Consider the following 20659-nt stretch of genomic DNA (forward strand, 5'->3'; position numbering starts at 1 on the left):
CATGTTACTGAAAGCTCTCCGGTTCTGCAGGTGTCCCTTAGCAGGACACCCACACCACCTCCCTCATTCATCCCCAGAGAGCCTCCTGTGGCAAGGGAGCTGTGACACAGAGAGGATGGCTTTCACTTCCCCTGTGTTTTTTAAATGCCTCATTTTTTTTTTCCTTTTAGGACCAGGAGACACAGGCAAAGGAAGCCAGCTGTACAGAAAGCAGAAGTCCAGGTGACAGATTGAGGGATGCTACAAGCACAGTAGGCTGCCTGATGGATTGACAGATTAGATAGGGAATATAAATAGCATTGTTTATCTATCCCACTTTTATTTTCCTCCCACTTGTCTCCCTATCTACCCTGGTTTTGTTTTTCTCCTGCTTATCTCTTTATCTATCCAGCCCAAGGATGGAGCAGCAGCAGAATGGATGATCTCAAGTTGCTATACTTGTGGCATTCGAGCAAAGTTTTGGCAGCTGGGGAGAGTTTGGCAGAGCTGTGAAGATCACCCTGAGCAATGGGGCTGCTTCCAGGAGGCAGAGATTTTCTACTCCTGATGTACCTCTGCAGGGTTGTTGGGGATGTTGGCCTTATGTAGTCTTTCGAATGCCCCATGACATAGGAGGCAGCAATGCCCTTGATGCCTGTGCTGGGTCTAGCTGATAGAGAGAAGCAGCTCTGGGGGTGCCCAGGATGGGTTACACCTTGTTTCATGCCCTAAGGGAGTGGTGAATGTGGAGGGCAACAAGGAGGCTACAGGTACGGAGCAACCTCTATATACAGACCAATGAGGAAGATGCAGCACAGAGATGACTGTTATCTACATGACTGAAAGGCTGGCTGTGGTCAGTGTCTCCCCATCCCTTCCCATACCACAGCAAAGGGGTGCCAAGGAAAGTTCCTAGTGACCATTTCTGGCATGCCCAAGGGAGTACAATGTGCCACAGATGGCCTTAATGGGCCACCTAGGAATCTCGAGCACCCCTCTGGGCTAATGAAGCCATTGACAGGAGGCAGATGGCTGGCCAGCATGAGGTGTGCTCCCTGCCAGTGCCTTCTCAGGAGGCTTTGCTCAATGCCAGGCCTGCGTGATGGGGCAGGAAACACGGGGCACACGGCGCCAGGGCCTCCTCACCACCCCCCAGCACAGCAATGGAAAAGCCAGGGCCAGAGATGACATCATTCTAGTTTTTTTTTTTTAGTTTTTTTTCTCAATTATTTTTGGTTGCTCTTTTGCTCAAAAAAAGGCATTTTTTTAAAAATATATTAAACAGATACATTTTACTAAGATGTCTCTCGGCTGGAGCCACCAACAAGAAATGATCCTCCCCAAATAGATAAGCTTAAAAAAAAAAAACCCTCCCAAACCAACCAAATAAATAAATACATAAATAAAACATTTCTTTCATCTTTTTCTTTCCTCCTTTTGTTTCCGTTTCTCTGCCAGGAAAAGCAGCCTAGAGGTCTCCACCGGCATCCATCACAGCAGCGTTGAGGGGCAGATGCCAGGTCCCTGCCTGCACTTGGGGTGGTGATGCCTCAGCCCTGCGCATCGTATGGTCACCCTGCGCCAACTGCAAGGACGCAGCCACGGGGAGAGTGCAAGGCGAAAGCCAAGACATCTGTAGAAACTCATCTTAAAAAGACTAGAAAATTGGGGTGCTGCTGGAGGAACTGATGGCAGGCACCAGGAGCCCTCGTGGTGTTGGGCTGCTTGCTCCAGTGGGGCCACCAACATGTGCCCCTGGCCACCGGCACGTGTCCCCAAGCAGAAGCGGTGGCTGTGCTGCCCATGTCCCCATGCATGGAGCCATCCTGCACCCACAGTCCCTCTGGCTCGAGCCCCGCATCTTTATGGCCAGTGGCTGGGTGTACCGTGGAAGCACGCGGTTGGCATGAAGGTAAGGCCTTGATTTCATTCTTTTTGGAGTGCTTTTTCATTTATTTTTTCTCTGGGGAGTCTTTTCTCCAGGCCCTCTCACTCCGAGACACGAGTGGCCCGGCTGCTAGCTGCACAGCTTGCCCGTCTCCTGCTCCACCGCGTTGGGCAGCCGCGTGTTGAAGGCCCGCAGGGAGGACTGGATCCTGGCCACCTCGTTGTTGGCCAGCTTGAGCCTGTGGCGGAGCAGGCAGGTGAAGAGGTCGAGGCGGGTTTTGCCGGGGGGTGACAGCCTGTTCACCCGGTCCCGGATCTCCACCAGCTGCAGCATGGCCGAGGCCTGCGAGCCCTGTGTGTAGGGGTAGTCCAGCTGCAAGATCAGGTCGCGAATGGCATCCGGTTCGAAGGGCAGGCTGTAGCCAAAGACCTGCAGGCTGTTGATCTTCATGTAGCCCAGGTTCTTGGAGGGATCCGCCATCTCCAAGGGCTCGTAGTAGATGGTCTCGTTGGAGCTATCGTCCAGGGACTTGATGCGGCTCCGCAAGTAGACGTGGACTGTTTCAAAGAAGGTCTTCCACTTGTTGCCCAAGGTGAGCGTCCAGTTTTGGCACTGGGCGGAGGCATCCACGTTAGTCCTTTCCCAGTCTGGGAAGCTGCCCTCATTGACAGGCATGAACCAGCTCTCCGAGTGGCTTCCCCCAAAGGGGTTGACGTAGATGGCCATGACGGGCTCCAGTGTGCTGTTCTTTGTGAGGCAGATCTGCAGGGAGAGGGCCAGCATCACGTGAACCAGGCCCGGCTTGTACTTGTTGCTCTTTAGGGTTAGGAGCATGCGCTTCCTCCAGGAGGGGTCAAACCAGCTCCCCAGGCGCATGTCGTTGCTGATGAAGATGGAGTGCACCTCGATGCGGCTGTCCCGTTTCTGCAGGAGGTACTTGAGCTCCAGGTCCTGCAGGTCCGTCTCCAGTCCCAGGTAGTGCTCCAGCGAGTCAGCCACCTCGGGGCGGCAGAAGCCCTGGGCCAGCACGTAGCCATGGTTGCAGGTCCCGCAGCGAGTGCTGTTGTCCTCGGCACAGCTGGCGCAGGCTGGCCCCTCACCCAAGGCACATGGGATGGCCCCCTGGCAGGAGGGCTGCTCTGAGGGGCACGTGCAGCTGTGGCTTTCTTCCAGGAAGGTCCCAGGCACTGTCGTCTCACTGCAGTAGAGGAGAGACTGAGCGCGGCCCCACCAGTAATGAAGCGGCCTAGGGGAGAAGGAACACAGGAGGACAGTTGCTTAAGTTGCGTAGAATCATTAAGGTTGGAAAAGACCACTAAGATCAGCTAGTGTAACCATCAACCAACCCCCATCGCGCCCCCTGACCGTGTCCCTCAGGTCTGACCCCTGTCTCCTTTCAGGTAGTTGCAGAGAGCAATAAGGTCTCCCCTGTGTGTTTTCCAGACTGAACAATCCTCAGACATCTTCAGGGCCTCAAGAAGCACCCAACTTATGTTCAATTTTTGGGGGTCACACGACACCACTGGTGTCCCCCACTGAACTAACCCTTGTTTTCCACTTCCAGGCTTGAACCCAACCTCTGAGGACTGTATCCCTAGGTAGCAAAGATGTCCTCAGGCTTCCCTCCAGCAAGGTGGGAGCTCCTTGAGTCCCGTGGGAAGATGGACGATGGGGCTGAGGTTCCCTAGGGCTCTGACCCACAGTGTGAGGCTGTGGCATCCTACCTCTCCTTTGGCAGTTTGAAGCGGGGTTGCCGGTGGCAGCGTTTGCTGAGGTTGAAGAGCCTCCGGATGATGTGGTGGGTTTTCCTGGAAAGCAGCTTCAGGCTGGTGCCCAGCTGCTGGTAGCGGTGCTGAATGTCCAGGTCCATGGCCCAGAAGTGGGAGATGGCTGTTCTATTCAGAAAACGGTCCCCTGGGAGCCTCTTCACCAGGGCCTGAAACTCCTCTGTGAGGAGACAGATGTCAAGTCAGCAAACATGGTGTCACCAGAAGTTGTTGTTTTCCATTAAAAAAAATGCCCACGGGCTCTTCGGTCATCAGGGCAAGACCCATCTTATGTGCTAGCTATGAGACTACTCCTCTGGACCCTGCCCTTCAGCATCTGCCCACCCTGAGCACCCATGGATGCTCCCTGGCTACATGTGCCAACCTGACCTACTGGAGGAGGAGGAGGATCTGGGCAAGGAGATGCTTTTGGGGCCAGGACACAGCACTCGGCACAGTGTCTCCCATCCTCACCTGACTCCTCGAACTGGCTGTGGTGGCTGTCCCAGGCGCGCTGGAGCTGGACCAAGTTGCCCTCGAGTGCCTGGATGTCGGCCTCGGGGCAGTTGCAGTGGGGGAAGGTGGGCTGGCATTGGCAGCGGCAGTCGCTCCGGCGGCACACCAGCTCCCCGACTGAGCTGCAGGCAATGTAGCTCAGGGCAGCTGCCACGAAACGCTCCCTCAGGTGATGGGGCAGCACCATCTGCAGCCCTGTGGGTGAAAAGGAGCCCGAGGGGATCAGAGGGGCTCAGCACCCCTGGCTGGACCCCTCGCAGACCACCTGGATGTTCGCATCCATTGGCAGTGGAGCCACCTGTCTGAACTCTCCATTGATTGCAACTCCTCTTGGCAAATGAGACACATCTCCCTGCCCAACTTTGATTTATTTATCTCTAAAGCAGCAGCCTGACCCAGCACCCCTCACCCCATGTGCATCCCTCGATGGCCCTCCCGTCATCCCTGCGGCATGGTACCTACCTTGCAGCTGCACCTTGTTCTCTGGGCTCTGCACCAGCACCGAGCTCACTGAGTCCAGATTGTCGTAATTGCTGCAGCCCAGTGGCCCCGTCCGCGTTTCTGTCACCTGCGTGGGACCACAGGTGGTGAGGGACAAGGGAAGGGATGCATACCGCTACGCACAGAGGGGCTGCAGACAGCTCCTAGCAAGCAAGGCGCCACTGCGGCAGCTTGGAGAGGAGAAATAATTGCCTGCTAATTGGCTTGTTGACAGCCAGCAGCCCGGCCTCCAGCCTGCTGCAAAATACGCCTTCATTAGCGAGCCCAATTTCCCATAAATAATGCGGATGTGAACGCTTCTCTGGGGCTCGCGACCACCGTCCCCACTGGGCTGCACTGCCCACCCTCTGTCTCCCAGCACTGCCCACTTGCTTGCCCCCTCGCCTACCTTGATGGCAGCCGTGGCGATCTGGATGTGGTGCAGCCGGCGCAGCGTGCTCTCACGGTCGATGAAGTAGGAGGCTGCCAGCTGGTGCAGTGTCTCCAGCGATACCGCTGAGCCGTTCCCGGCCCCCGACAGCTCTGCCCGGTGGCTCAGCTTGCGCTTGTCCACAAAAATGGTCAGGGACTCCTCTCCTGCGGGGACACATCATGTGTCCTCTTCTCGGTCATATTTCTCCCCCAAACCCATCTTCTTTCTGCCCCCAGCTCACCTCCCAGCGTGGCGGCCAGCAAGAAGTGCGTCCCGTATTTCTTGATGATGCTGTCGGTGACCTGCTGCAGGCTGGGCCGGCGTCCCAGCAAGCGGATGTTGCGGATGAATTCAGGGGCGAGGGGCAGCGGCAAGCTGAAGAAGTCCTTCCTCTCCAAGGCCAGGTTGTTCACCTTCCAGCGAGCAAACTCCCTGAGGCAGGAAGGAGAAAGTGACAGTCAGAGCCTGGAAATGAATGGGGAAAGGGATGCCCAGGGACAAGGCTTCATCAGTCTCTAAGCCACCAATGGTAATAATGAGCTGCATGCATCAGAGGTCTCCAGGTGGCACTGATGTCACCTCTTCCATCCTGCTGGCTTCATCTGTCTTTGATCCCCATCTCTGTGGATCCCAGTGGAAATCCAGTGCCTGTGTGCTTACAGCTTTAGATGATGACAGTGTTATTGATGAAGCTGGAGGTGGAGGCAGTGGATGGGGTAAGGGTGCTGGAGGTGGTGGGCACGGCACCAGTGGGATGTGGAACTCCGGTGCTGGTCCCCACTGGAAGCTTGGGTAGCTCAGAGTAGGGCAGGATCTGGCCTTTCCCATCCACCATTGGGCTCTTGTAGAGCAGAGAGCCAGCCACCAGGTTGGTGGGATCATGGTGGGATGCAGGGAAGTGGGATGTTCTGGCGTGGGGCGATGTTTTCTATACATCCCCCTAGAGCTCCTCAGCCTGCTTCCACTTCAAACAACATCCCTGTAAACATCATGTGGCCAATTTTAGCCTAATATTCAGCATTTTGCTCTAATTAACACCAGGCGGTGGCTTTCCAACAGTTTAATTAGAGCTGATTAAGAGAAAAGGGAGAGGAAGAAGGAGGGAAGGTTGGACATGAGCAGCACCGGGCTGCCTCCCACAATGACTTCAGAGCTCAAAAAGTGTGATGCTGGGGGGGGGGGGGGGGTGATGCTCCTTGTGGCTCCCCCGGCCTGGGGCAGTGGGAAATGTGGGATGGGGGCCACCAGTCCTTTGGTCCCCTTGATCTTATCCCATGGGAAAGGCGAGGTTATCCTCCTTGGAGGAGGAGCGATCCGGCTGCTGTCCCTGTGGATGCTCCTTTCTGTCCCTCCAGCGTCACCAGCAGGATCCCTGGAGCATCCCCTGGCAGCGTGAGGGGACAGGGAGAGGGGAAGTGAGCTCCCTGGGGTCCTGGCTTCATAACAACACAGCCATCCCTGCGCTGACGTCAGCTCACTGGTAGGATGCAGCAGGTTTTGCCCTGGTGCCATGAACTATTCCTGGGCTGCAGGGGCTTTGCAAGGACTCCCAGCATCAGCCCTCCCATGGCAGAATCCCAGCTAGGCATGCACATCTCAACCTGCATTGCAAATTGCTGCTGGTTTGGGGCAAAAACTGCCTGGGGCTGCATCCTGGTGGTGGGCTGAATGAAGGGGATCTCTCCAGCCTTTGCAGCTGAATGTGCATTGGATGGTGACAGGCATGAAAACAAAACATCTCCCATTGGCAGAGCCTGGCATAGATGCTGCATCCCTCCATGGGTCCCCCAGAGCAACGCCAGCTTCAGCCATCTGGATTCAAGCAGCCCCATCCCCGGGACCCCTGCTGCTGCCTCTCACCTGTAGATCCTGTACCTGGTGGTGAAACCCTGCCGGTAGCGCTCCATGAAGTCCACGTACTCCTGGGCTCGGTAGAAGGGACCCCGGTCGGTGAGGAGCCAGTCGAGAGGTGCTCGGCCAGAGGAGGAGGAGGAGGAGGATGGGGAAGAAGGGGATGCGGGACCGGAGACATGCTGCTCGGTGGCCGCGCCGCCCGCCCCGCAGCACGCGCTCAGGGCCAGGAGGGCCAGGGGCCACGGGAGCATCGGCGGGAGCCCGTCAGCACGCCGCAGGTACTGCTGCCCCATGCTGCTGCTGCCCGGCCGGATCCTTCATTCTCTCGCCCCGCCGCGCTCCTCGGGGACGGATCCTGCCCTGCAATGGTACCACACGATGGGAAGATCATGAGTGCGGGGCAACCTTGTGCTAGGTGGCGTGGGTGCAAGTTGCACGTGGCAACAGGTTGTCCAGAGATGCAGTGTGTGCCCCGTCCCTGCAGACAGCCAAGGTCAGAATGGATGGGCTCTGGGCACCTGATGGTGCTGTTGGTGTCCCTACTCAGCGCAGGGCAGTGGGACCAGATGGCCTTTAAGGGTCCCTTCCGACTCAAATAATTCTATGAAGATCCCAGGGAGAGCCTGGGCAGGAGTTAATGGATGTGGAGCATTTTGGGGGCGTCCATCATGACCATGCATAGCTTCTCTTGAGTTGGTTAAAAAACAGCCTGAAGGCGCAGGAAAAATTAACTGCTCCAGCTGTTGGCATGGTGCTGGGTTTCCCTTTGTGCCATGTTAGTGGCTGAGATGGTGGGTGAGCCGGTGTGCAGATGGATAGAATCATAGAATCATAAAGGTTGGAAAAGACCTCTAGGATCATCTTGTCCAACCATCCACATGCCACCAATATTGCCCACTAAGCCAGGTCCCTCAGTACCACGTCTACACATTTCATGAGCACCTCCAGGGATGGTGACTCCACCACCTCCCTGGGCAGCCTGTGCCAGGTGGTTGTATGGGTGGGGTGGGTGGTTGGATGGGCATCTCGTCTACTCTGCAGCCAGCTGGGCTGGCCACACCAGTGTTTTGAAGATAACCAACAATTAGCTTGAGCTGAGACCTTACTGGTCCTGTAGCATCTGCACTGAGCATCTTAAACACAGAAGCTTTGCTTGGGAGCAGCAGCTCGCGGTCAGAGCCTGCATTTGCCATGCTCTGTAGGGCAGCTAGGGAGAAGGAGCTGCAAGGTGCAGGGGCTGAGCCAGAGCAGGGAGAGGTTTCTTGCCTCGTGCAGCAAGGGCTGGTTGCCTAAAAACCTGCTTCGAACAGAGAGGAGTTCAAAGTCAGCACAGGATTGTCAGAACTGACTCGCTCTTCATTAGCTGATGTAAATGCTGGGTATAAAAATATGGAACTGGGCCACAGCGGGGAGGCCAGCAGGGATGCAGGGAGGGCTCCCGGGCTTATCTCTGGAGCCCAGCAAAGGCTCTAGACTTCAAACGGACGGAGCTGGGGCTTACCCTGCATGCGTGCCAGCTCCATGCTTTATCCCTGGGCTCTCCTGCCAGTTAAGGCCTGGGAGAAGCCAGCAGCTGCAGGCAGGCTCTGCAATAGGATAGGGGACAATGGGAACAAGGTTTTGGGGACCCCATGTTCACAGTGCTTCTGAGGCATGCCCGCTATTCCCTGTAGCAGGAGCCACCCAATGCTCGTCCCTGCCAAGCACGAACCAGCCCCACACTCTTCTAAACCAGGGCTTTGGCAGATGAATCATCACACTTAAATACGCATTATTATTATTTTCCCCCTTTTCTTCTATTTTTAAACTCTTAAGGGTGTGCTTTGATGACGCGCTCTCAGCCAGCTCCCTGACAATTTGGAACCAAAATTGAAGTTCTTGTCAGCTGCAATAACCCCCATGGAGGTGCCAGCAGAGCACAGGTGGTCCAGGGTCTGCCATGGGCTGCAGCAGCAATAGCACAGCCAGCAGGGCCAGGGAGGTGAACGCCACTTGTAAACAGTGCTGATGTTCAGCTTGGGGACTTTTGTTATAAGAACACACTCGGAGAAGAGCAGTGAGGCTGGTGAAGGGCTAGAAAACAAGATTTATGAGTGACAGAATGCAAGGAAATGGCCTCAACCTGTGCCATGGGAGGTTCAGTTGGACATTAGGAAGAATATCTTCATGGGGAGGGTCACCGAGCATTGGGATGGGCAGCCCAGGGCAGTGGGAGAGTCCCCATCCCTGCAGACACTAAGGCACTAAGGGACATAGGTTAGTGGTGGGACTTGGTAAATCAGGTTGATGGTTGGCCTTGGTGATGCTGAAGGTCCTTCCCAACCCAGATGGCTCTGTGATTCCCTATGTGTATTTTGATTCAAAAGCACTCACTCGGGGGTGGGCACTGCCACTTGCAAGTAGTGCTGCCAGCAGGCTGGGCACAGGAAGCCATCCCAAGCACGGCACCAAGCTGCTACTGAGGACCTGCTATCCCACACCATCATTAGCCAACCTGCTCCATTCACTCATATTGGTGGTAGGTTGGATAAAATAAGTATGTAAGTGCAAATCAGTACTTGCAGAAGCAGGGGACAGCACAGCTCTTTGGTAGCGCATAACCCCATTGACCTCGCTACTAGAGCTGGAAATAACTTTCTAATCACTCATCCTCGATCCAAAAGAATGGAGATTTGATGAGAAGCATCTGACTACTCATTTTTTTTGATGTAGGGTTTGCATCGCAAAAGCTGGAAAACTTCCAGCTTGCTAATTATTTTTTTTCCCCCCCTTGTCTATAAAAACCTTAACACGGAGGAAGAGGCGTTTCAGCGCAAATTTCCCTGGCAGACGTGCCCAGGAGCACAGCCTATTTCCTGGCTAGTTCTGCCTGGTCCTGGTGCAGCCCTCTGTGTCCCCGCTGCCTGCAGGTGACAACCCATGCATTGCTGGGATTGCCACGAGCTGCATCTCAAAAAAACAGCTTGTTGCAAAACCCCATACGTTCTGAGGCTCCCTCCTGCCCTTAGCGCTGAGATGGCAATAGGATCACTTCTGCATTTGGGGCTTTCACCCAGAAAGCCAGGGGCAGGAGGGCCCGCTGCATTCCTCGTTAGCAGCTGGGCAAGCCGCAGGACCCAGCAACAGCATCACCCTGCCAAGCCATGCCATGTCCTGCCCGCTTGGATGCCGCCAGCAAGGCAGCTCTGGAGCAACACGCTCCTCCACTAATCAAGCAGGGTTCGATAATTAAGACATTAGCTAATTGTCAGGGACATTAACATTGATTTCTGCCCTTTCACGCTGCAGAAACTGATCCGGCTGCCCGTACGGCGTGAAGCGTGCACAAGGGGGTTGGCTGGGGATGTGTCTGAGCCCCCAGGTTGCTGATGCTGGCAGACGGGTGACATCCTGCTCCAGCACCCCTGGGGCCAGGGCCAGCCGAGGCGCATCCATGCAGGAGCAATAGGAGAGGGCTTGCCTTGAGCTCCTGCAGATGCCTTTTAGCGGGGATGAAACTCTAACCGAGTCACCTTCTTATTAAATGTGGGAAAGATTTATCAAATTAAGGCCACTTAGAGAGGCTGGGCAGAGGCTAAGTGCCTGGAGCAGATGGGCTCAGCTGTGCATGCTGATGCTGTTCATAGCGCTGCGGGGTCAGCCCCGCTCCGTGCCCACCCAGGGCCATGCAGGACCTGAATCCCAAGCACAGGGACAGCCACCTCTGAGTCCTCTGTCCCCACCTGAGCAGCAGTGCTGGTGATCCCAGCCACGGCCCTGAGCTGATTCTTGCTAAATGACTTCAGTAAGTCGCTGCCTCTCCCCCCGCCCATGAGACTGGTTTAAAAACCTGCAAGACATTATGATTTGGGTTCCTTTTATTAGCTTTTCTTAGAGCAAGGAACTTTAAGATGAGAGTAAAGGAAAATGTCAGGAAATCCCAGGACTCGAGGAGCTCAGGATTTGCATAAGACATCAGATGAGATGAAGCCCGGGCTGCGGTCGAGGGAGATGGCAGCTGCGTGCTCTGTGTCACACCAGTGCCATGTGTTGTGCCCTCTGGCTTCGCTCACCAGAGACTTCCAAACCCACAGGCAGAAACCCTCTTGAAAGAGCAACGTGCCAAATCCAGCTCCCCCAGCACGGCGGCTGCTTCCCCTGCCTGGGGCTGAGCTCCCAGCTCCGAGCATCCCCGAAGTCAGCTCCCGGGAGGTGGGGGGGCTCGTGCACACAGCGGCATCCCTGCATCCCCTCCTACTGCCGGAGCGAGCACAGTGTGAAGCGGCTTCACTCGAGTGGGCAGCATCAGGAGCAGGGGGAAAACACGCGGATGAGATGTGCGGCGTGCGTGGGGCCAGCCTCTCGCTCCCCGGGGCTCAGCAGCCCCCAGAACGGCCCCCGATCTCAGCCGGGGAGCAGCGCAGGGGGCTGCCCGGTGCCGACCCCACGGCTGCGGACGGAGGGGGCACACTGACACCTGCCGGCAGGTCCCGCACCTCCGGCACCACGGAGGGTGACAGCCCGGCACCCCCAGCTCGCGCCCCAGAGCTCCGTTTTGGGACCAAGCACGGGGCTCCCGGAAAGGAGCGGGGCAGGAGGCACAGCGCTGCGCTGAGAACTGCCGCTCTCGAGCCCGGCCGGAGTTCAGGCTCCTTTTGAAATGAGAAAAACCAGCGGTGAGCGGAGGGAAGCGTGTTGCTGGCTTAACCCCCTCCTCGCCCCGCGCTGCGGCACCGGGCTGGGAGCCTTCCCGTCCCGCTGCGGGCCGGCTGTTGCTCCAGATGTGCCTAGCAGGGCAGCACAGTTCGGCACCTCAGCGGGCTGCCTCCCCGGAGCAGCGCAGCGATGCGCCCGCAGCTCCCGCTCTTCCCAGCCGGTTGCAGCCCCGCAACCCAACCCGGGGACGAACCGGGGGGACACAGGCTCCCGTCTCCCCTCGCCCTCTCCGGGACAACTCACCCAAGGTCACCGAGCCACCCAGCGGGGCGGGGACACCTCCCACCCACCCGCACCGTCCGACGCAGCATCCCACCCCGGCGGAGCATCCCCCAAGCCGCTCGCTAGCGGAGAAACTCCGCCATCCCGTCGGGCTTACCCCAGGTTCCGGGCAGCAGCAGTAGCGGCGGCGGTGGCGGCGGATCCCCCCGGTCCGGTGGCGGCTCAGGCGTCCCGGTGCCGGCCCCGCCGCCCCATGGCGCGGCCCCGCCGGCGGGCAGCCCGCACCGGGTCCCGCCGCGCTCCGCGCCCGCCGCCACCTCCACGCTCGCCCCGCCACCGCCACCGCCGCCGCCGCCCCATAATATATGCGGCGGCGGCAGCCAATGAGCGGAGCCGTCTGCCTCCCCTCGCCTTCCCATTGGTGGGCGCCGAGGAGCCGCGGGGGGGAGCGGGCGCGCGTGGGGATGCTCTGCGGGCACGCGTGGGGCAGCGCTCGGCCTCGGGCTTCACCCTGTGCCTAACGCCGGGCTGAACCCCTCCGCTTGTGATCGAGTACTGCAGACCTCTTTCCTCCCAAGCCCCGAAAGAGAATATTTTGCCCCCCCAAAAAAGTGGTTTTGCCAAGAAAAGGTTGAGATCCCCCCCCCTCCTAGAACCATAGCACTCCGGTATGGGTTTCTCCTGGGTTTTGGTGAGGGCTGGGTTTGGGTAAAAGCGTTCCCAGCCTCAGGGTCTGGGTGTGGGTATGACCAGGACGTGGTGCACAGCTCCGTTCTCTGCTCCTTTCTCTATCAGTGCTGTATTTCTCTATATAAACGGTTCCCACACTCAGCCCTGTCCTCTGCCCTCTGCGTGGGGTCAGACCCACGGGGCTCTGCTCCCGGGGAGGCCCTCAGCCCTCAGCCCCCAGCCGTGCCCTGCACAGCATCCACACGCAGCCCTAGCTCTGGGGAAAGCCCCTGCTGGGCTCTGTGTGCCCGGAGGATGGAGGGCAGTGAAGGGCACGCCAGGGGTCTCCAAGGGGATTGCTGCCCCCAAAGGGAGAGTGGTGCCCCGTCCTATGTAACGTCGCTGTGCTCATTCTTCCTTATATATTCCTGATATTTTTCCGTATGTTTCGTCTTACATTTCTCCTTACATTCTTCCTTCAGTGTTTGTCCCTATGTTTTTCCTTATATTTTCTCTTATCCTTTTCCTTACATTTTTTCTCATACTTTTCTTCATACTTTTTCTCATCCCTTGCCTTATACTTCTTCTCAGCCCTTTCCTTTATTTTTCCTCACGTTTTTCTCCTACCTTCTTCATTTCTTCCCTTACAGTTCCCTTACTCTCCCTTTATAATTTCCTTGCAGACTTACATTTCCTTGCGCTTCCCTTATATATATTCTACTGTTAGACTCGACATCTCAGTGCTCTTTTCCAACCTCAGCGATTCCACGACTCCATATCTTCCTCACTCTTTCCTTCCATTTCCTTTACACCACCCCTCGCATTTCCCTTACATTTCCCTTATCCTTCCTTTCCCCTATCATCTGCCACTACTTCTGCCCCGCTCTATGGATGGGGACGCGGTGCCGCCCTTCCATCACAACCCCTCTCGCACCGTGCAACCGGATGGGCTTTCAGATCCCCTTTCCGACCCAAACCATCCCAGGATCCCGCGATTTCGCTACGATATCCAGGCCGTGGAGAAGGGGCTGAGCGGGGCTTTCCCACCGAGCCGCGCCGTAGCGCACCGCACCGCGCCGCACGGGGAGGTGCCGGTCCCCGCGTCCCCGCCCCTCGCCGCCGCCCGGCGCCGGAGCTGCAAGATGGCCTGGGCCGGGCTGTGCGCCCTGCTGGCCGGGTGCTGCCTGGCGGCCGGCAGCGGCCCCGCCGAGGCGGCGGCGGAGGCGGCGGCCAAGGAGCTGGAGTGCAAGCTGAAAAGCATCACGGTGTCGGCGCTGCCTTTCCTCCGGGAGAACGACTTGAGCATCATGCACGGCCCTTCGGCCGCCGAACCCAAGCTGCTCTTCTCGGTGCGCAACGATTTTCCCGGAGAGATGGTGGTGGTGGACGACCTGGAGAACACGGAGCTGCCCTACTTCGTGCTGGGTGAGCATCTCCCTTCCCCGCGCGGTCCGGCCAAGGGGCTTCTCCCCGCTCACCCGGCCCGACCGCTCCGCAGCCCCTCCGGCTGCGCCCGACGGGAGGGCCGCAGCCCGCAGCGCTGCTCCGAGCGGAGCCGCCTCCCCGGGGCGTGCTGCAGAGCGCTGCCAGCCGGGCATAGCGGCGGGTCCCCGGGCAGGCAGCGCCGTGCCGCCGACCATCGCTTCCCCATCTCTGACGGCTTCGCTCTGCCTATCGTTATTATCTATATTTTCACCCCGCTAAGCCAACCCTTTGCTGCTTTCTTTACGCTGGGCTCACAGCAAGGCCTCCATCGCTTGCGTGCAGGCTTCCCCAGGAGCGAGCCAGGCTGCAATTTTTTAATTTTGTGCTGAATACCATTTTCCCACCCCTCCTGCGTGCAGCCCCCGCCCCACGTGAACCCCATGGCTGCTCTCTCTGCCATGTCTGTGTCCACCTCCCGCACCCTTGGGTGTCCAAATGCCCCCTTTTGTCCATGTGCCATCCCAAAACCGACGCGCCCGCACGTGGCTTTATGCTGCGATGCCATCCTCATGCCATCCTGTGCAAGGGGATAGCAGTGGCTCTGCCTGGGTTGTGTCCACTGTGCTTTGTCACCTTCCTCTCTCCCCCCGACCTCTCTGCATGCACAAAACCCATGATCCTACATCCGAGCCTGGAGCAGTGCTGGCTGCATCCCTCTGCTCCGTGCAATGGGCAGAGCTGGGCACAGGGCTGGGGATGTCATAGGGGGGCTGCGGGGACACCCCTGAAACTGTGCCCAGGGTTAGGGGGTGGCCGGAGGGGGCTGTGGGATGTGATGTCCCCATCCCCAGCATGGCCCCTCTCTGTGATGCTGCGGCGGAGGCCGGAGAGTGTTGCTGTGGCAACGGGGCCGCAGTGCAATGGATGCTGCGGGGCCGCGCACGCGTGGCATTGTGGCATTGATGCTCTAAAAGCCACACAGGTGCTCTTCCCTTCCTGGGACCTGCTCCTGGGGGGTCAGAGCCCCGCGGCTCTGGGGTTGGCACGGCCCTTTTGCAAAGTGTCATTATTGTTCACCATCGTGAATTTAGTTGGGGGCATGCATAGTTGCGGTTGGGTTATTCTAGGAGTTTGCCCCATTCCTGTGGGTTGCCCGGTGCTGTCCCTCCTCCTCGGTGTCTTCAGGGTTTGGAAGTGTTGTGAGTTGGTGCTCAGCAGCTCCATGAGCTGCTCCTCCTCGCTGGTCCCTGCTCCTGCATTCCTCCCAAGGCAGAGCCATGGTGAGGGGTGGGTTGTGGGGTTGTCGTCTCTGTTTTATGGGGAGGGGAGGCACAGGGATTGCAGCTGCTCTGCACTGGGACGTGGGGATGGAAAAGCACTCGGCTCTATCCTGATTTAAATCAAGGATGCCTCAGTCATTGGCTTTCATCTCGCTTGGTGCCTGTTTCATTAGTTATGGGTTTTCTTGACTTTCCCTGGTTGGTGGCCATTAGGAAATGCTAATTTGCAGCTCAGTATTCCCTTCCCACTCACCGTTCCCTCCCAGCCTCCTAGCAGCATCAACCCGGACTCGGTATCCCATTACCTGGCCTCACACTCATGCAGGTGCTGCATGTCTGTCCCTGTGATTCCAGCTGCCGAAATGTCCCATCCCTGTGAGTTTGGGGGAGATGAATGAGCTGTTTCTGCCTCCCCACTCCAACCCTGGAGGTGCTCAAGGGCCGTGGAGATGTGGCACTGAGGGATGTGGTCAGTGGGCATGGTGGGGGTGGGTTGCTGGTTGAACTTGACGATCTTAGTGATCTTTTCCAACCTTAATGATTCTATGATTCCATTAAGCTGTGCTGAGCTGCACTGGGACGTGGCACCATGTCCCTCCATGTCCCCAGAACTGTCCCCTCTGCCCAGGCTGTGGCAGGGAACTTCACCTGCTCTGCAGACAGACACTCTGAACTTTCGTGACTTTAATAGATTATCCTAAACTCGGGCCTTAATATGAGCTGTCACAATTTCAAATTATCTTTCTTTTAAATTAAATAGATTCCTTTTTAAATACAAAATCAATTCTAATTTTTTAGAGGGGTGAGATTTTTCAAAGGCACCAATGAGCTGGGCATATTTAACCGCTGCGGAGTATCTCCCCGTAATTCCTAATCGTTTCTTTTCCTTTTCATGTTTCTTATTTTTTTTATTCTCTGCTAAGCTCTGGGCTCTGCTGGAGGATGCTCTGTGAATCCTTTGTGTGCTGGGGCCAGGGGGCAGCCAGACAGGGACACAGGGTGCCAATAATTGGGGTGGTGGATCCTCCAGCAAACCAAAGCACATCCTTGCTATGGCCAAAGAGCAGCAGGCAGCCCTTAGATTTCACAACCCCTGGAGCTGCCTTCTCCATACCACCTGTCCGCTGTGTGTGTTGCACTGAAGGTGTTGTTTCCCAATAGCTTAAGATCACGGAACCATTAAGGCTGGAAAAGACCCCTAAGATCCCCAAGTCCAACCCCGACCCACCATGCCCACGGACTGCATCCCTCAGTGCCACATCTCCATGGCCCTGTAACACCTCCAGGCATGGTGACCCCACCTGGGCAGCCTGTGCCAAGTTCTCACCAATCTTTTGGAGAAGACTTCATTTTTGAGGAAGTGAGGGCACCCCGACCCTGCTGCCCCTTCCCCACTGCACGTCCCCAAAACCCGGGCAGGGAGGTGGGGTGCTCTGGGACCCACAGCGTTGCCTCGCTGCTAACCTTGCACCTGCGAATAGGTGTAATGGTGAAATAATGGAGCAAATATTAAGAAATTCTTAAGTACCCGGAGAATAACCAAGTTAAATTATACCAGAGGAGCTCAATTGCCTTGCTTAGATTGATTGAATTACTAAATGAGCCTGACTAATGGAATGGAGTGGATATATCGGACTTTTACTCAAGATCCTGAAATAATTTCTCTAATAAGATTGTGAGCCATTAATTGAACTTGGCTTGGATCCTGGACACTGTCGCATGCACCGAGACCTGCCGCGATGATCTATGCTCCCACCCTGGGACGTTGCCCATAAGACGCAGCCACCCACTGCGCCGTGCAGGATGCCACCCTCCCCATCCTTGCTGGCCACCTCTGTTCTCTGTAAGCATCCCACTGCCGCTGAACCTCCTCTCCCTGTTTCTTCAGCGCTCACTTTGCAGGCTGGAAGCATCTTCACAGCCCCCCCCCCTCATGCCCTGCCACCTCTCTGGCTGGGAGCGTTTTGGTGGCACGCTGGATGTGGAAGGAGGTTGTGTGTTGTTTTTTTTTTTATTACCCACAAACCACAAACACAGGGATTTCGTCTCTGGGTACCCGTTGCCATGGCAACTGTGCATCCAGCCAGCTCCAACAGCAGCGGGGCCGGGGCATCTCGCTGACCCAGAAAGCGGCAGGGGGAGCACACTGTGGTGCTTGGACCAGTCCCATGGGGGGACATTTGTTTATGGGACAGGGTGGCTGTAGGGTCCAAGCCCTCATTTTGGCTTCTAGGAGTGCAGGGCGCTGTTCTCATCTCCTCCAGCCAACAGCCTGGATCCTGTGCCCCAGTGGGGATCCTGGTGCTTGCTCCCATCCCTTGTGGGCGAGGTTTTGGGGACGATGCTGCCCATGTTGGGGCTTCTAAAAGACCCCAAAGCTGCTGTCTCACCTCTGTCCTTCTATCTCCAGGTCAGCAGAGTTTGTGCCTGGGTCCCATCCCACATCCCACCTTTCAATTTAATTTTTTGGGGGTTGATTATCCAGCTAAACTCTCTGGGAAGCCGGATCTGGTGGTTGGCAACCCTGCCCATGGCAGGGGGTGGACCATCCACTGGATGATCTTCCAACCTAAGCCATTCTCTGATTCCATGATTCTATGATAAATAAGGCTGGACAACCATCTCTCTTTGTGTCTCAACATGCAGGAGCCCTTTAAATGAGGGAATGTTTGCCTCCCGGGATTGGGGAAGCATCTGGATGGCGACAGCGCTGTCATTTCAAGCTGGCTGTCCTTTTCCTTGCGCATTGCTGGGGCTCTCCTGCTCAGACTGGGAGGGTTTGCATGGCAAAGGGAAGGCTCTGGTTGCTGGTTTCTGGCTGCTTAACACTGAGAAGCACCAGTGGTGGCACATCGGTCACGGAAGCTTGGATGCGCGGCTGCGGTGCAGGATGAGACACGGTCCCTCTCCTGGCTGGCTCTGAGGCATTTCAGTAATTAGTATGACTAATGAGCATAGCAGAGCAAGCAGATATCAGGGACGTAGAGAGCTGGCTTTGCTTCCGCAGGGAACCGATCCAGCTGAAAACTGACCTGCTAGGGGAAGGAGATGGGGAAGGGCTGGGCAGAGCCCACCTGTGCCTTCGTGTGGGGACTTGGGGTGTTTGAGCATGGGAGAGCCTGGAAGAGTCTTCCGTCACCCATGGTTCTTCCCCAGAATGCCCCTGGTCCCAGCAGTGGCCTGTGTTGGGTGGCAGCTCCTGCAGTCCCCTCCACTGAGCCAGGGATGGAGGTGGCACCTGGAGCCGAGGGCACGGAGACACCCAACCACGATGTCACCATCACGATGTGGTGTGGCTGCCTGGGAAAGCAGGTATTAGCAACCCTGAAATATCCCAGGGACAGGCGCTTGTGTGATGGGAGACAGTTACCATGGAAACCTCCTTCAAATGAGAAAAGAAAAAAAAAAAAAAAAAAAGGAAAAGGAAAAGAAGAAAAAGAAAAAAACCCCGAAATTTAAAGCAGTGCTTGTAGCTCGGAGGAACTGTAGACCTTATTATGGGTTTTGGCACCCCCCTTTCTTTTTTATTTGTTCCAGCTAACAGCTCCAGGAGACAAGCCAATTAATTTGAACGTCCCCAGGGGAGCGGGAGAGCGAGGGCACGGGGCTGGGAACCCAGGGCTTGGTTTGCAGCCACTTTTATGGCTTGGGGGCTGGGGGTTGAGGCTCAGGATGTGCCATGGGGCTGGATCAGCCTGGTGGGGGAAGAGAGGACAGCTGGCTGAGCTCCCAAGAATGCTTTGCTCCCATGGGGTGCTACGCCCAGCTCAGCATGGACTTCATATCCTTGTGGAGCTCACATCCTGCCCAGTCCCCTAATGATGTCCCCAGTGTCCCCACCCTCTGGGAAACCTCTTGGAAACATTGGTTTTGCACAGAGAGCCCACATGCCGCTCAGCAGCTCCGAGCATCCCCGGAGGCAGCCTTCCCAGAGGCACTCGGGCTGGCGAGGAGCTGCTTTCCCATTGGAAACAGAACTGCCAGCAGAGTTTAAGCAGAGAGCACTGGTGACTTCTGAAAGCACAGCTGGCTGCAGCTCACCGACCTGTCCTGCAGAGCTCAGCCAGAGGGAGATGTTTTCTTCCTGGATGTGCACTGCACCTTGACCAGTCAGACCCAGAGCAGTGCAATCAAGTGGATGGTGGAAGTGCTGGTAGCTCATGTCTGTTTGCTCAAACCCTGACCTGGTCTGGCTTTGAAAGGTTTTTGTTACCACTGTGTAGTGGTAATGCTAAGTTAGGGCTTGAATCAGTGATTGAGCACCTGGTGGGAAGGCAGGGCCAACCCAGGGGAGCTCAGGTGCAAGCAATCCTGGCTCCACCCTTCCCAGACCTCATTTAAGTGTTGGCAGTGGAGACAATAGTACCTGCCTGTGGCCTTCTAAGGGTAAGCAGGTTTTTTTCCTTTATTTCTGTGTCCACAGTTCTTTCGTTTGGGATTATCCTCACCTGCTGCAGCCTAGGACTTTGCTTCCCTGCTATCATTGTTCTTTCCATTGCATTATAGCATTACAGTGTGTTTTCCGCTTCCTTGGTCACAAAGTAGGGTACAAAGATGCTTGTTAGCTAGAGGACTCAGCCTCTGTGAAAGAAAAAAAAAAAACACATAAAAATCTTTTTCAGGTTGGTTTCATGCCCAGAGAGCATCCTTTGGGTCGGGGGCAGTGGTGGGAGAGGGCAAATCTACCCTGAGCATCCCTCCCCTGCCCCTGCACCCATAGCTGCCAGGGAGAAGGGAGCCCTGAGGACAAAGCAGAGCTGTCTGTGGGTGCAGGTGTTTGCAGTTGGCTACTCAGTTGGCTAGCTCTTTATTTTTGTCTCCCAGTTTATGCCTGTGGTTGCAGTCCCTGCCTGAAGAGCCAGGCAGGTGAGCACGGGGCCGTGCCGTGCATTCACGTTACAGCTGAGCCGTGCTGGGGGTGAGGAACCTTGTTACATAATTTGGACTGCAATGCAGAAGTGCTTGCTTCGATGTTTAATTAATTATCCCATTTCAGACCCTATGTGGCAGCGGGGCTGGCATGTGAGCATGAGGTCCTGGCTGGGGAGGACCATGCACCAAAGCCTTTCCTTGCCTTCGCCCTCCCTCCTGCTTGCACACTGCACTGTTCCTGCTTTTGGACAGCTTAGGATGCTAAAAAATGGGACTGGACATGCATAGTAGGGGCCACATGGATGGTCTCTAGAGGTCTTTGAGGTGCCTCTGGGTGGCAAATGCCTTTATGTATGTTCCAAGGTTTGGCTTGAACCCAGATTTCCAGTAACTGGGGAAAGAGCAGTGAGTAGCTCACAGGGTGGGTTCCTTGGGATGCAAGGGGAGCAGGGAAGGAGCTGCTGTGGAAGTTGGCTGTGGATGCTGGCCTTTCATCCCCCTGCTTTCAGATCCCTGCTCTGCGCTTTCTGTCCTTCCAACAAAGGCAGCTGGCTCCGAGCAGCTTAGGCTTCAAAGTTCC

At 56.5% G+C, this 20659-nt stretch overlaps 2 protein-coding genes across 5 annotated transcripts in view; one reads left to right on the forward strand and one right to left on the reverse strand.

Moving 5' to 3' along the window:
• BRINP2 (BMP/retinoic acid inducible neural specific 2) lies at window positions 1888–12114 on the reverse strand. The gene is made up of 8 exons (XM_021405416.1): window positions 11991–12114; window positions 6923–7276; window positions 5304–5494; window positions 5039–5226; window positions 4612–4717; window positions 4108–4344; window positions 3592–3814; window positions 1888–3113 (listed from the first exon to the last, which is right to left on the reverse strand). The coding sequence occupies exons 2-8, from the start codon at window positions 7207–7209 to the stop codon at window positions 1997–1999; spliced, it is 2349 nt and encodes a 782-aa protein (XP_021261091.1). The 5' UTR covers window positions 7210–7276; window positions 11991–12114; the 3' UTR covers window positions 1888–1996.
• ASTN1 (astrotactin 1) overlaps window positions 13632–20659 on the forward strand; it is a 41619-nt gene continuing 34591 nt past the window's right edge. For all 4 annotated transcript variants that reach the window (XR_002441257.1, XM_021405102.1, XM_021405105.1 and 1 more), the window contains exon 1: window positions 13632–13927. Coding sequence is in view for 3 of the 4 variants with exons in the window: in XM_021405102.1 (XP_021260777.1) it covers window positions 13645–13927 (283 nt within the window). In the remaining variant the exon portion in view is untranslated. The remainder of the gene's footprint in view (window positions 13928–20659) is intronic.

Source organism: Numida meleagris, chromosome 7 (assembly GCF_002078875.1).
Source record: "Numida meleagris isolate 19003 breed g44 Domestic line chromosome 7, NumMel1.0, whole genome shotgun sequence".
Lineage (NCBI taxonomy): Eukaryota > Metazoa > Chordata > Aves > Galliformes > Numididae > Numida > Numida meleagris.

Excerpts from the sequence above, each read along its gene's own strand:
- BRINP2 (XM_021405416.1), bottom strand. The coding sequence starts at position 7,209 with ATGGGGCAGCAGTACCTGCGGCGTGCTGACGGGCTCCCGCCGATGCTC. Across the intron at positions 5,495-6,922 it reads ACCAGGTACAGGATCTACAG|GGAGTTTGCTCGCTGGAAGG; the intron begins GTGAGAGGCAGC and ends TTCCTGCCTCAG. Across the intron at positions 5,227-5,303 it reads GCTGGCCGCCACGCTGGGAG|GAGAGGAGTCCCTGACCATT; the intron begins GTGAGCTGGGGG and ends GTGTCCCCGCAG.